This window comes from Taudactylus pleione, unplaced genomic scaffold, assembly GCF_031769625.1.
Source record: "Taudactylus pleione unplaced genomic scaffold, aTauple2 ptg000223l, whole genome shotgun sequence".
Lineage (NCBI taxonomy): Eukaryota > Metazoa > Chordata > Amphibia > Anura > Myobatrachidae > Taudactylus > Taudactylus pleione.
In genome coordinates, this window is record NW_028284625.1 from 3,044,213 (window position 1) to 3,060,735 (window position 16,523).

General features: G+C 44.0%; 1 protein-coding gene across 2 annotated transcripts in view; it reads right to left on the reverse strand.

Annotated features, from left to right (window-relative positions):
* The window catches only part of LOC148517309 (potassium channel subfamily T member 2), a 1,089,312-nt gene that overhangs the window by 637,720 nt on the left and 435,069 nt on the right, over positions 1–16,523 (reverse strand). The window contains exon 2 of one of the 2 annotated variants that reach the window (XM_088478860.1): positions 13,260–13,339. In XM_088478860.1, coding sequence (XP_088334986.1) covers positions 13,260–13,339 — 80 coding nt within the window. The remainder of the gene's footprint in view (positions 1–13,259; positions 13,340–16,523) is intronic. The other variant, XM_088478861.1, reaches the window with a different exon arrangement.

Consider the following 16,523-nt stretch of genomic DNA (forward strand, 5'->3'; position numbering starts at 1 on the left):
CACATATTTCCAACACTATTCATCTTGCCATAGAATTCATAGTGAATGGGACCTGCATAGTCACCACTTATTTTATCCCTCTGTTGGGTAATGAGGTATTTCAAGATGGGGATGCAAAATACCCTTTATAGCCCAGGCTGGACAGCATTTGCATAAAATTGATGTGGATCTCTGGAAAATTAGTTACCTTTTCTGAGGCATAAACTAGATTTTATTTTCTAACAATGTGTAAATTGGCCTTTTTGCAAACCAAGCATTAAGTTCATACTGTGCGATCTATTTTATCACTCTCTCATGTATCTAATAAAATGGCCCTGGCTCTCTCTAATTACCAGGTTATGCCCACGCAATCACTCAATTGTATAGATTATGTACTCACATTATGGCAGAAGATCGGGTATATCAGGCTATCACTAAGGTGTTGCTTTATGTCAGCAGAACTTGTTATTCTGGCACAGTATGTAGCAAGAGAAGTAGGGGTATAACTTGAATTTTATGGGGCCCATAGCAAAATCTTTAAGGGTCCCCCCAACTCATGTCTCCACCAGAGTGGTTATGGCTAGTGCTGCACAAGAAGCGTGGTTAATGTTGTCTATCATTTAATGCATTATCATACAGGGCCGGTTCTAGACCATGTATAGCCCAGGGCAAAAATGTCCATTGGTTACCACCTACAACATCCCGCACCGCCCCCAACCTTACCAACAAATAATACCCAAATAATCAGCAGGGCGGCAAAACCCAATTAAAAGTGCCATTGTAGGCAGTAAGGAGGAGATGAAGGTATAAGTGAGAGAAGGAATATCACATAAGGGAAGATGGTCCTGCTTTTGTGTGTTTTTACAGTACCTATGTAGGTCAGGTCAGCCCTCACAAAGTGCCACACACATACAAGGCAGCAATCTCTAACTCAGTAGTAATGTAGAAGCCAACCTAAAAACAGTAAACAAAATACTGGAGATTTAGATAAAATCAGGTCAGGTATAAAATAATTAATAACAAATAAGAAGTAGCTATCTTCCCAGACCTTTGCCTAAATGTACAGAAACGGTAGGCAATACTGGAACAACTCATACAAACAGTCTTTCATACAAATCTCTGTATCATTCATTCATTCTCTATAGACAGATATCTCATAAAGATGAGAGGAAACAAACAACACACAATATGTGATACCCCAACCTAGGACTATCTGTTTAAATTCAATGTGGTACCACTCTTGTACTAAAAAAAGGAACTTGCATATATATTGCATATATATTAATATACATACATATGTTCCATAGACAAATAACCTTACGGTTTCACATGTCCCACTAAGGCTTCTTAGACATGATCTGAAATTCACACAACCTACAGCTCTATCTTCTGCTCAGACCCCAGTTGCATAGACTGCATCTGTGTATTCCAATGAGCACACAATTCTGTGAATTAGCAGTTCCACCATTTTGTGATTGACAGCAATCTCACTCTGTGAGAGTATTGAATCTGCAGTTAACGGCAGGGTGAGATGGCATACCATATCTGTATTGCGCAAGGAATATGTCCATTAAGGTGTCACCATTAATGATTGGAATTTCATTGCTTTTTTAAGTTTGATTGGCAGAAATTCTATAGGTTTCGTGACATTTCAGATCAATTCTAAGAAGCCTTAATGGGACATGTGAAACATCTGTATTTACCAGGACCAGCACCAGACCCTTTCTAGTGGGTGTAATGCCACAGCCAGGGGAGCCCTTTCACTGGGCCCCCCAGCCAAAGCGTCACCACTGACCGCTAGTCAGCCCAGACCAGTGATCCCTGGGGAGCTGGGGACTCTTATTGGGGTCCCCTTCTCCAGGGCACTCCAGGCCCGGACAGATCACCTGGGGCTATCCCCAGCACCCCTGGTAAGTGGGTGCCGGGTTGATAGTGTAGTGTAATGCATATTTAGGTATAAATATTGTCTTTTGCAGTAGGACTACAGGTCCCAGAAGGCCTCCCCCACATGCTGGTACTTGGAGAACCATAAGTACCAGCAAGTGGGTGAATAAGGGCCCGATGGTACCTAAAGTACCCCTGTAAAAGAAATATGAAAATAAAACAATTGTTTTCAAATTTTACTTTTATGCACCATCACCTGGGGGGCGGCAGCCTATATGCTCTTGTTCATAACCGCCGCCCATCCAGGACTTCCCCGGCGTCTTCTTGCTTCAGTGGGTCTTCTCTGCTGCCACCAGGCCAACGGACTTCCGTGCCGTCTCCTTGCACTGGCTTATGCAAGCCAGCCAAGGGAGTGGGACGATGATGTTGCGCGCCATGAATGGCTCGCGGTGGCCATCTTTTAATTTAAAAAATGGCGCTGAGGCACCATTTTTTAAATGGGCACGCATGGTTCTTCCAATTGAAGTCAATGGTGAAACTGCTCATTGGTTGAGACCACCCACAGCTATAGCGAGCAGCCAGGAAGATGGTTGCGATGGTCAAGACCATCGCGACCATCGGGCTTGCGACAAGACCCTTGTGGTAGGGTCAAATTGCCGCAAGCCCCAGAGAGATTTCAGCACTAACAGAGCTGAAAATGGAGGCGTTCCATTTGGGCAGCCACTCCCCCAGCCCGCCCACCAAATGGGGCATGCTGTCACTCAACATCGAGAGCATGCCCCCTTTTGTACAAGACCTGGAGCGACAGATTGCCCGTCACTATCCTGGTCTCGCGCATGCGCACGACGGAGCCGGCTCCATCGTGCGCATGCGCACTGGGCCACCATCGTCCTGCTTGCATAGCGCTCACGAGCAGGTCTGAACCAGGCCCTAAGTTCGCTGGTCCACATATTTATTTATTTATTTATTTTGCCAAGACCCTGGATTGCCTACTTTTGAATGAAGAGGACTGGATCCAAGCATAGGAGGTAAGGTGAGTATGGATTTTTTTATTACAGGTACACCATTGGATAATCTACTTGAGAAGAGGACTGATGGGCTACAAGAATACATAGGTGAGTGTGTGTATACATATATGTGTACACGTGTGTCTGCATGTATGCTTGAATAAAATTTTACTTTCTATGGTGTATGTTTTCTGTGTTTTTTTACTATTGCTTTTGCTGTGGAACTACAGGTACCAGTGGGCCCATTATGCCCTGCATGATGGTACTTGTGGTTCTCCAAATACCAGCATGTGGGGGAGACTTGCTGGGAATTGTAGTTTCACAGCAAAAAACAATATTTTAACTTTTTACTTGCACCACACTTTACATAAGTCAACCCATCACCCACTGGCCAGGGGTGCCGGGGATAGCCCCGAGCTATCAGCCTGGGCCTGGGGTGCTGTGGACAGTGGGACCCCTAAATTGGGGGGTCCCCAGCTCCCCAGGGATCCCTGGCCTGAAATGACTAGCAGTCAGGGGTAATGCTTCACCTGGGGGGCCCAATGAAATGGCTCCCCTGGCTGTGGCATCACCCCCCCTGCTAGAAAAGATCTGGTGCTGGTTCTGGTAAATACAGAATTTTTCCAATGTATTTCCTGAACCAGGACCGGATCAGAGCCCAGTGCTGGTTGCGCTGATTATGGGGGACCCTTACATCATTTGTCCCCCGTATTTTGCCAAACAGGAATGATTCTGAAAAGTCTGGTGCTGGTTGTGCTTCATACGGAGGACCCCTACATCATTTGTCCCCTGTATTTAGCACAACCAGTACTAGCTTTCCAAAGCCCAGTGCTGGTTGTTTTTTAGGGGGGGGGCATGCCATTTTTTTATGCAGGTTTTCTTTTTTTTTTAAAACAAACACAGGTGGGAAACACTGATCCTTTCCATGCGTCTGTGTTTTTTTTTTTATTTATACACAGATGCAGGTACTGTATCACTGATCTTTCAGATCTGAGCCTGCATTGCTCTGCTGCTACCTACCCCTGGTCCTGCCACCTGCACCACTGCCACCCACACTGCCACTGCCACCACACCACTGGCACTAATTCTACTGTTCATGGATCCTGGCCGCAGCCAGCGCCCGCTACCCCCTCATTCCCTGGGTCCCGGCCGCAGCTAATGGATGCTTTCTTTCCCTGAGCCCACCATCGCTACTGTCCGCACTGGCCAGCTATTTTGGTGCACCCAAGTGAAGCAACAGTGCTGGAGGCTCCTACTGAGGCTGCATAACAAGTTGAAACTTCCACTCTACAATGGTGGATTCGTGAGGTAATAGTTTAAAATGTTTACATTTCTCAATTACCTAAACCCTAAAAGCACCTACCCTGGAACAATAGCTACCTAATAAAACAAACCCAAAGTCTAATTTTGCCCCCTACCCTGAGTTATGCCTTCCCAAAAATCCCCCATAGAGAACAGCAGAAAAGTGGTCCTAACTGAAAGTGTCAGAAAAAAACTGACAGTTGAAAATTTAGATTACTCCCAAATCCTAATTTTTTTATGTTTTTGCCCTGAAATTTGCAAGCAGTACCATGTGACAGTTCTACCCACCCATGCCAAATTTGAGCTTGGCACCTCCAATAGCTTTTGAGGTGTAACCCCTTAAACACCATGCCCCCCCTTGGGAGTTCATTATGGGAAAATTCAGTTTGTTTTTTCTAGGGGACCCCTATGTCGTTTGTCCCCTTTATTTTGGTAACCAGGACTGGCTCTGAGTAGCCAGGTGTGGTTGTGCTTAATACATGGGACCCCTACATCGTTTTTCCTCTGCATTTAGAACAACCAGCACTGGGGCTCCAAAGCCTGATGCTGGTTTTACTGTGGGGGCATGTCATTTTTTTTTTATAGTACACATTCATTTTTTAACAGATGCATGAATGGATCTCACTGATACGTCCATGCATCTGTGTCATATTAATTTAATTTTCTTAGGTGCATGCCCAGGACCAGTGAGTCCCTCTGTTGCCTGCTGATGCTTTAGTGCATTGCCCTATTGCTGCCACTGTATCTTTCTCTGCACCCCCAAAATACCTTTTGTGTGCTGTCTGCTCCTCCACTTATGCTAGTGTACCTATTTGTTGTCCTTCTGCCCTGCAGGTGGCCCGGTTTGCTCGTCAAAACCCTTATGGTTAACAAATTATAAAAAAGCAATGAAATTCCATAGACAAAAAAATACTTATGGTTTCACATGTCCCATTAAGGTTTCTTAGACATGATCTGAAATTTAACAAAACCTACTGAATATATATAACACTCAAATAAAAAAAAAATCAATGAAATTGCGATAATTAAGGCTTATACCTTAATGGACATGTTCCTTGCGCAATACAGATATGGTATGGCATCACACCCTGTGGTTAACTGCAGAATCAGCACTCTGAGATTGCTGTCACTCACAAAATGGTGGAGCTGTTAATTCATAGAATTGTGTGCTCATTGGGATACACACATGCAATCTATGCAACTGAAGTCTGAGCAGAAGATAGAGCTACACAGATGGGATAAGATTAGAGTGGATGGGGGAATAAAGAACTAGCACAGTTAGGCGTATGATAGTTTTAGAAATGAGGGAGCTGCATGTGTATTCTGAATGAGATGGATGTATGGAGTGAGAAGGCGGTTGGAACCCAGTGGGATTGTTGTATTGAATGAATGGGAAGATTGTGGGCACTGAGTGGGATGTGTGTGCCACATAACTGCTCAGAATTCAGTTGCATAGACTGCATGTGTGTATTCCAATGAGCATAATTCTGTGGATTAGCTGTTACACTATTTTGTGAGTGACAGCACTCTCACTCTGTGAGAGTGCTGAATCTGCAGTTAACCGCAGGGTGTGATGGCATACCATATCTGTATTGTGCAAGGAACACGTCCATTAAGGCGTCAACCTTTTAGATTGAAATTTCATTGCTTTTTTTAGTTTGAGTGACATAAATTCAGTAGGTTTTGTGAAATTTCCGATCATGTCTAAGAAGCTTTAATGGAACATGTGAAACTGTAAGGTTTTTTGTCTATGGAAAAAAATAAAAATAATATATATAATATACTATATACACCATATGTTCTGCCTAGAATAAACTGTTGTGTATGAGCTGCATTGGGGACATGGCGCTGTGAGATACTCTGAAGGGGTTTCCCCCCCCCCCTCTCCCCTGACACACTGCAGCTGAGGACACCATTGACAGTTGGGCTGAGAGAGAATTTGAACTTGCTTGTGCTGTGGGCGGGAAACATCCTGGCACCTAGCCAGAGGCTATATATAGAAGCTCTCACTGACCCTGAGGGGAGAGCTGAGGTAACCTTCTGAGCAGCAGGAGCTGGGCTGCCAGAGTGCTGCCTGTCAGGGTGGCAGTGACTTGTCGGCTGTGAGAGGTGAAGCACCAGGAAGGTCTGAGGTGCCTGATGAGTGGACTGGCCATGGTGCTGAGGTGCTGCTGGTGACTGTGCCTATGTATGTGGAGCTGCATCTCAGTGACAGCAGCCGGGTGAGGAAGGATCCCTAGAACTGGAGCGTTGCCCTTCTGCCTGTCTGTCAGTCAGCCCAGCCCCAAATCCCTTGTTGGTTAAGTGACTGCTCCACAGATCTGGCCCCGAGGCATATCCTTCTGTTACTGGCTAATAAAGTTAATAAAGGCAGTTCTGCTCCACAGGCTTTGTATTGAATGCTGACAAGTAAAAGCAGCCCAGTCCATATTGTTTTCCTAAGTGGTTCTCTACTTTATAAGATCACTATCCCCCCCCCCAATTACATCCCTGTCAGTACATAATCATTGCTGCCTGTCAGTTAGAGGATCCAGTTAAGCCACAATTAGGAACCACTAGCAGCTCAGTTGTGAGACTCCACCCCCTATTACTATTTCAGTATCATAATTACTGCTTATGTTCAATAAAAGTTGCTTTAAAATAAAATAAACTTCCCCACCAGTCTAGATGAATGGTGGGGACTTGCAGTTAGCCAGATTCCCAGTATAAGGATATTGTAGGTAGTTGTTTTTCCCTACTACTACACTACAGAGAATAATATGGGGCTAATAGTATTTGAAATAATATTGAGGTAAGGGGGATTTTTAATGCCAGTTTCCCCTACACAGGATCCAATTTAGAGGTTTTCAAACCACTATACATTGTCGGCAGTTTGAATTTGAACACTAATAATATATCAAGTGGTTTGGAGGCAAGATTGCCGGGGAGTTACAGCAAATTGACACAGTTTCAAAGCTATCTCATTAATACATTTAAAAAAAAGCAGTGATTTTAAAAATGTCCAATTTCCCTTTAAAACCAAATTTAGAATGCAGCAGTAATTATTTGCAAATGCAATCACAAGTTAATAAAGAAACATGATTTCTGTGAAGGTCACAGCTTTAGCAACTATAGACCTATTTGACCTGACATGTCAATATAATAACATTGCAAACTACTATACCAGAATAATTGTAAACTTGGTGGTGGTTTTCCCAAGAGTACATTTTTAGTAGTAAATAAAATGTTTGGATATGATAGAACTTATGTAAATAAAGAGATTGCCTCTACTGTTTGAGCTGTGGCTCCTGCCATGATGTGTTGCAAAGCACAGTGCTGTGCAAAGACATGATAAAGAGATAAACCACAATGGAGACAGATTGGATCACAGTGCATAGGAGTCCAAAGTGCACACACTGGGAAGCACTGGAGAGTATAGGTGGGCAGGGGTGGATTGGGTCTGAAAACCAGCCCGGGAAATTTCTGGAAGCAGCCCTAATGGGGGTGGAGTCTTTGAGGGGTGGGGTCTGTTAAGGGGGGAGGTCTGGTGATGGGGTAGATTGCTGTCTTCTCAGAATCAATAGCTTTGCCAAAAAAGAAACTGCCATTGTATGTTTTATATACATAGACACTACATATAGTAATTTATATCAGATAAAGTAAATGTGTCTATAAAGAAAATTTACATAATATATACATATATATATATATATATATAAAAAGTGTGTGTGTGTGTATGTATATATATATATATATATATATATATATATATATATATATAATTATGGCCACCTAAGGGATCGGCCCGTACATATATATATATATATATATATATATATATATATATATAGTCAGAAAAGAAGAAAGCACTCACCACTTGTTGTACAAAAGTATAAATCAATTGGTTTAATCCATAACATACGGTCTGTCGACGTTTTGGTCCCTAAGGACCTTTGTCAAGACTCACCACCCAAGACAGTACAGCAACCAAGAAGCAATAACACCCATATGTCTGAGCCTGCTTATATAGTCCCCACACCTGGTAATACACAACACCTGTGTCTCATCAGCATGAAACAGGAAGTAGCCTTGCAGAATAGCAAAAAAAAAACACTGCAAAGTGCCCATGCAGGCTAGGAGACATAATATTGTATAATCCCTCACTCACCTCGGCAGATGTGCATCGCATATGTATGGACAAACATAGTCACATCAAAAAAACGGCTATTCATGGACAAACAGGAAGTGGCAGGCATTCCACACCGTGGAACACATGTAAACCGGAAGTGCGTAATCACATGATTGGCAGCGCGTCAGAGGGAGCAATTGAATCTATAGAGAACCCAGCTGTATCAAACACTGTGTGTTCCACACGATGGGGTGCACAAAGACAGAAGCAGCACACCAATGACATATCAAAATACCTGGCTAGATAGCCACGATAGCAAATCAAGGCTTGCGCTCCAGAATAAAAGGAAAAATGTCACCATGGCAACAAAAGTAATTAATCAAATAGAACTAGCTGTTCAAAACTGTTAATCAATATATTGCAAAAATAAATGCAAAACCAGTAGTAAGGACACCAAGCATGCTCAAACAGAATAGAACAAATACAATATTCACCATAACCACATTTAAGTGCATAATACTTGACAATATACACAAAAAAATGTAAAATATTAAACCGAGATGGTGGTCAGTATTGGACACGCAACAAGCCACAGGTTAATATCAACCCTGGCGAGTCACATGAGCAACAGCGCACACACAACTCAGCACTACACAAAAATCTACTTTATCAAATATTGTACAAATCAGATAAACATATAACACTAATACATCTAAACAGAAAAAACGAAATAAACAATATAAATAAAACAAAAATTAGACAGAAAAATATATAATATAATAAATCAGACAAAAAAATATGAAAACACATATATAATTGCCAGCGCTGCCAAACTAAAAATTAGCACCAGATCATCGCAAGAATATATTATATGGATGATTTTCATTCAGCCCACATGGGGCAACTGTATCGAGATTGAAAATCCACCTTGCCTCACGTTTTCTCAACAACAGTTCCCTGTTGCCACCTCTTATCAGTTTGGGAATATGGTCAATTAGCATGCACCATAATGATGCCAACTGGTGCTTTGCATCCAAAAAATGTTGTGCAACAGGTTTGTCGGTAACGTGCGTTGATAATGCCAACCGTATAGACGACCTGTGGTTCGCCATCCTCTCACAGAATCCTCTAGTAGGCTACTTCCTGTTTCATGCTGATGAGACACAGGTGTTGTGTATTACCAGGTGTGGGGACTATATAAGCAGGCTCAGACATATGGGTGTTATTGCTTCTTGGTTGCTGTACTGTCTTGGGTGGTGAGTCTTGACAAAGGTCCTTAGGGACCGAAACGTCGACAGACCGTGTGTTATGGATTAAACCAATTGATTTATACTTTTGTACAACAAGTGGTGAGTGCTTTCTTCCTTTCTGACTGTATGCAAATGGGCCTTTGAGCCTCTAGAGGAGCACCCCCTGATGTTATTCTGTATGGACTAGAGTGCAGTCTTTTCTGGAATAATATATATGTTTTATATAGATATGTTTCCATATCTATATAAAACATATATATGATATAGATTACGTTTATTATATATATATATATATATATATATATATACTACTTTTCTTGTAACTGCAGCTATGCTTTTATATATTATATTATTTATTGTTTGATATGTTGTAACAGACAGGCTGATTTACAGAATTGGCTGGATTAGCAGGTCAGCCCCGGCTCACGTGCAGGGCAGGATAGCAGGCAGCCCCGGCTCCTGTGCAGGATAACAGGTCAGCCCCGGCTCATGTGCAGGGCAGGACAGCAGGTCAGCCCCGGCTCCTGTGCAGGATAGCAGGTCAGCCCCGGCTCCTGTGCAGGATAACAGGTCAGCGTCGGGCACCGGCTCCTGTGCTGTGTGCGTGTGCGCAGGGCAAGCGACGGAGAGGTGCCCGGACAGGGGGTGGGACGAGATGTAGACTGAGCCATCAGTGGTAAGTGATGGGCTCCACAAAGGCAGGCTAATGGGAGGAGCTGCTGCGGCTGGGCATGTGCAGCAGCTCACCCGTCGGTCATTTTTTTTAATGTTTACATCAGTGAGCTGCCCGATCGGAGCTGAGTCCCGATCGCGGCAGCCCGGCCAGTGCTGGTGGATCAGGGGTAATGAAGGGTGGCAGCCCCAAAAGGGAACAAAGAGACCGGCCCAGCGGGAACCGGCCCGGCGTCCCAATCTGCCCCTGTAGGTGGGTAAACACCTAAACAATATATCTGCAGATCGACTGACCTGTAGATATATCTGCAGAGTGTGCAGACCATATGTTCTGCATACAGACTGCCCAATTTTTCGTGAATGATGTCACAGCATGCTCTGGCCGAGTTGAGCTTTTAATCACCGCAGCAAGTGTACAGGCGGTCAGCTGAACGCCCGTACCCACAGCACCTATATATCTGCAGACATATTTTGCATCGGGTGTGCAGCAAAGCTGAAGTGATATGCATGTGAACAATATCATTCACAGACATATCGCTAGTACACACTGACTGAATCACATACGATATATCGGCTGATATGTTGGCCAGTGTGTACCCAGCATATGTCAACATGCGTTTCACCAGAAGTGGCTTTTTTACAGATTCTAACTTTTATAACTTCCCATGATAAAGTCATTTATAACTTATGTGGACAAAACATATTGGGACTGACTTCAGGATCATCTTCCTCACTACTGGGATACTGTATTTATGCTTTATACTTTTCATTTTAAAGGTGGGTGATCTACCTTTTTATGTCCTTGTGTGTAATATGTATATATACTGTGGAATTGGTATTTATTGCTGGCAGCTGAATAGTTGCGGGATCAAATACTGACAGCGGAACAGCGATGGACCTAATTCCCGAATGGGGCTGGTAAGTATCCTAACATTCCCCTAACCCTCCCTTAGTGGTACCTAATCCTAACCTCCACCCATTAGGGCCTCAACCTAACCCACCCTCCCAGCACCCCAAACCTAACCCTCCTGGGGGGTGCCTAATTGTAACCCCCCTAGTGGTGCTTAACCCTCACCCCATTTCCCTACCATAACCCTAACCCTAAGTCACCCATTGGTCCCTAAACCTAACCCTCCACCCTGCAGCTAGATGCTAAGACACCTGGCTTACCTTTGTTCAGTATGCCGGGTGTCGGGATTTTGTAGTGGGGCTAATGATAGGCATCTGGATTTCTACACCTATCTTTATTCCCCTGTTGGGCTGTCAGTGTCGGGATATCAGACTGCATCCCTATATTGTAGTAGAACGAAGCTAGATGGTGGTGGTGAGTCACTGAGTCTGTGTTTGGCTGGAGGGATTCAGCCACAGCTTAGTGATGGCCCAGAGGATACAGCCCAGGTGGGGTTGTGGTACCCAAGCAGGCCACTGAGCCTAAAGGCCCCCAGACTTTGAGACTTTGTGAAGAGTGCAGACTAGCTGCCCTGTTAGATAGGGTTGAAGAAGTGAGATAGTGCCCTGATTACATTAAATCAATATATGTACCCTAATTTCTAGCACCTACACACTGCATCACTGACCATTCTACTGAGAAAAAAAAAACACATTGGTGTGTATGTATATATATATATATATATATATATATATACACTGATGTGAAAAAGTCATGCAAAAGCATTATGTAAAGTTAATGGTAGATGGTGCCACTGTGACATCTTGGAATTGCCTAGACCTGCATCAGTTGTAATCTGACATCTCGTTAATCGATCTGCACACCAGCTATGCTGCTCCTGGCAAAATGATATGAATTGTCAGAGTTCGAATGGGGCATGATAGTGGGTACCCAACAGATGGGACATTACATTTCTGAAGTTGTGCTGATATTCAGCATTTCTCAATCTACGGTGTTATATGTGTGCCGGAAATACCTCATGGAAGGCATTACCACTCACAGGGCAGTGGCCAACCATGGGTATTAGGGATTGTGACCAGTGGCGTCTGGACAAAATTGTCCATGGTTACACTGGCTCAAATCACATCCACATTCAATGCAGGGGATACCAGGCACATATCCAGCAGGTCAGTGTAGCGTTCTTTAGCTTCCATAGGATATGACAGCAGAAGAACCACCAGTATGCCCCTGCTACCACTACAACAACAGACACTGTGATTAACATGGGCTTGTGACATTGATGATTGGACCCTTTAGGGCTTTCAACATATGGCATGGTTTGATTTGTCATGGTTTCAGGAATTCAGGCGATTGTAGGGTTCGGGTGTGGTGCAGTCCCAGTGAGGCCATCGATCCCAGTTGTCAATAAGGCACCGTGTAGGCTGGCAGTGGTTCCATAATGATTTAGGGTGTGTTCACATGGTATGGGTTGGGTCCGCTGGTCTGCCTGAACATGTAATTGACTGGTAACCACTACAGTACATTGCATTGTTTGATGACGATTTGCAGCCCTTCATGGACTTCATGTAGTCCCACAATGGTGGAATATTCCAGTAATATAATCAGTCCCAAATTGTCTAGAATTAATTTGAGGAGCATTCTGGAGAGGTCAGATGAATGGTGTGGCCACAATGTTCAACCGAAATGAACCCAATCAAGCATTTATGGGATGTGGTGGAGAGGTCCATTCTCACTCAAGATCCTGCACCTAAAAATATCAGGGAGCTGTGGGAAGTTATCCAGATGGCATGGGTCAACATCCCTCCAGAGGTCTTCCATCCACTTGTAGAATTGATGCCACATCCAAGTTGCTGCACTTCATTGGGCTAGAGGTGGTCCTACACAATACTAGGCATCTATCCCATGATTTTCCTGTTATTTATTTGAAATTTAACCAACTATTACATTTTTCAGAGTGTCAGTGTCAATGTGTTAGAGTATAAATTAGTTTTTTTGTTTTTCCCAATGTTATGCCGATTATATACAGTAGCTGTTCAATTTTGTAATAAACTAAATTGCATATTGCTATATGTTACATGTATGTTATGGATATTTATGTTTTGTGAAGAGGTGAATAAGAAATAAAAATATAAAAAAAGAATACTTACTTGATCTTTGGTTTTTAATGAAGAAAAGTTTCAGTCTCTCTTTAAAGGTGTTTTCATTTACATAAAATTCCACTTGTACTCTGTAAAGAGATCAGACATAAAAACATAAGTGAAACTGCAGCCTGAAGTATGCCACATACTAAAATAGAGTAAATTGAACATAGGACTCATTGTGAAATGCTTTACAACTAATGCTTTATTTTGTACATTGTAAGAACTCTATTGCTTGACTTACTTTCACTTTCTCTTCTCTCACTAAATGTAAAATTATTTTAAGGAGGAATTAATGTAAATATGGAGATTATATCTGTCATAACAACGTCTCAGAGACATTTGGTAATTGAGGCATCTTTTTAGATGGTTATTATTATTATCATTTATATATATGGTGCCACATTTGTTCCTCAGCGCCTTACAAAGTACATAAACAAATAGGTGACCAGTGACTTACAGTACAATGCAGTACAAGGACATGGATAATATACATTGCTACATTAGCATCCATAACACTCATAAGCAGCATAAGCAACCGATTGTTAGGTACCCTAGTGGGAAGTAAGAAGTAGATTAAAGTAAAGTAGGGAGAAGCACAAGAGGGTAGAGGGCCCTGCTCGTAAGAGCTTACATTCTAAAAGGGAGGGGCAGACAGTGGCATAACTATGGCCCCTCGGTGGCTTGGTGGCAACAGGGGCCATTGCTTCACCACTGCAACTGTGAACGCTGGCCTCTGAAGTGATCAGAGGCTAAGGAAGCCTCCGATCGCTTCAGAGCCAGCATTCCCAGTGATGCAGTGCGCGGGTGACGTCATGACATCACCCGCGACGTGAGGAGGCTGCGCCTGCTGGATCAAGTTAGATCCAGTCAGCATGGCAGCGGGAGTGACAGCCCAGACGACGGGCGCGTGGAGTCAGGTAAGTATTGGGATCAGGTAAGTACTGGGGGTCACTACTTAAAGGGGCACAACTACTGGGTGCACAGCATATGGCCACATCTAGAGGGGGCACTGCATATGGGCACAGCTACAGGGGCACTGCATATGGGCACAGCTACAGGGGGCACTGCATATGGGCACAACTACAGAGGGCACTGCATATGGGCACAGCTACAGGGAGCACTGCATATGGACTAAACTACATGGGACACTGCATATGGGCTCAACTACAAGTGGCACTGCACAACTACAGGGGGCAAAGCATATGGGCTCAACTACAGGGGGTGCTGCATATGTGCACAGCTTCAGGGGACACTGCATATGGGTACAACTACATGGGGCACTGCATATGGGCACAAATACAGGGGCATTGCATAAGGGGCACTACTAGAGGGTGCATTACAAAAGGAGCACAACAACAGGGGGCATTGCATAAGGGGCACTGCTACAGGGGGCATTGCATAAGGGGCTTTGCATAAGGGGCACTGCTACAGGGGGCATTGCATAAGGGGCTTTGCATAAGGGGCACTGCTACAGGGGGCATTGCATAAGGGGCACTGCTATAGGGGGCATTGCATAAGAAGTACTGCCACAGGGGGTATTGCATAATGGGCACTGCTACAGGGGGCATTGCTTAAGGGGCAATACTACAGGGGGAATTGCATAAGGGGCACTGCTACAGGGGGCATTGCATAAGGGGCACTGCTACAGGGGCAATGCATAAGGGGCACTGCTACAGGAGGCAATGCATAAGGGGAACTGCTAAAGGGGGCATTGCATAAGGGGCACTGCTACAGGGGGCCCTGCATAAGGGGCACTACTACAGGGGACATTGCATAAGGGGCACTGCTACAGGGGGCATTGCATAAGGGGAATTGCATAAGGGGCACTAGTACAGGGGGCATTGCATAAAGGGCACAACTACAGGAGGACTACTACAGGGGGCACTGTATAAGGGGCACTAACTTGATACACGCAGTTTAGAGATAAGCTATGTTCTCAATAGTCTGGTTCTACATGGACATATAAACTCTGCAACTTGTCTGAGCCTAGATGACAGACTGGCAGGAGAGGAGGGTTGGTGAGGTAGATCTTTCAGGGTGGTATGCAATGGGCATTACTGTGTGGCATAATGTGTAAAGGGCATTACTTTGTGGCGCCATGTGCTATTAGGGGTATTACTTAGTGTGGCATAATGTGTTATAAAGAGCATTACTGTGTGGCATTATGGACCTCATTCATCTCCAAGAAGAGTATTAAAACATTGGTACATCGAGCACCATTGGTAGCGATCGCAGCGCTTGTGGTTGCCTTACCCTTCCGCAAGCAATGCGAGGACTTCAGTGTAAAAAACAGGCATGTGACCTGTACTATGCCTGTTAATTATGCACACCTTAAAAACTGCATTGAAACACTGAGGCACGCCTGCGTTCGCACCTCCCCACCCCTGTTATTAGTGTCCTGCCCCTGTTACCACACAAAAACGGCCTCTCCTGTCAATCATTTCACTATATTTGCTGGGCGAGCGAGTGAGCAGAGTAGTTTGCGCATTTGCAAACCATCGGGCCGCTTGCGAGCGTACAGCACTAGCGAGCAGGTCTGAATGAGGTCCCATGTGTTATAAGGAGAAAAATGTGTAATGGTCAGTACTGTGTAGCATAATGTGTTGTAAAGGACATTATGGTGTGGCATAATGTGTTATAAGGCCATTACAGTGTGGCATAATATGTAAGGGGCTTTACTGTATGGCATAATGTGATTAAAGGGACATTACAGTGTGGTATAATATGTTATAAGGACATTACTGTGTGGCATAATGTGTTGTAAGGGGCATTATGGCATGGAATAATGTGTTATAGGGGCATTAAGGTGAAGCTTAATATGTTATAAGGGCATTATGGTGTGGCATAATGTGTTATAATGGGCATTACTTAGTGTGTTGTAATGTGTAAGGTACATTTCTGTATCATGAAACCACACACCTTAAACGTCGTCTACGGGTGTGTTTGTTTTATGAGTAAGGGGGGCATCTGAAACTTTTTAAGTAGGGGGAAGCAAAATTTATAGTTACACTACTGGGGGCAGACAAACAGGTGTGGCACAGATGAGGTAGATGGGGAGGAAGGAACATGTAGGAGCAAGTTAGGATGACAGCTGGAAGGTTTTAATGAAGTAGTGGGTCTTGAGAGCCCATTTGAATGATTGTAAAGAGGTGGAGTGTCTGATGGGGAGAGGGAGAGAGTTCCAAAGGTGGGGAGCAGCATGGGCAGGTGGGAGTGGGAGGAAGTAATTAGTTGGCATGGAAGGCGGCGAGCATTAGTTGAACAAAGAGG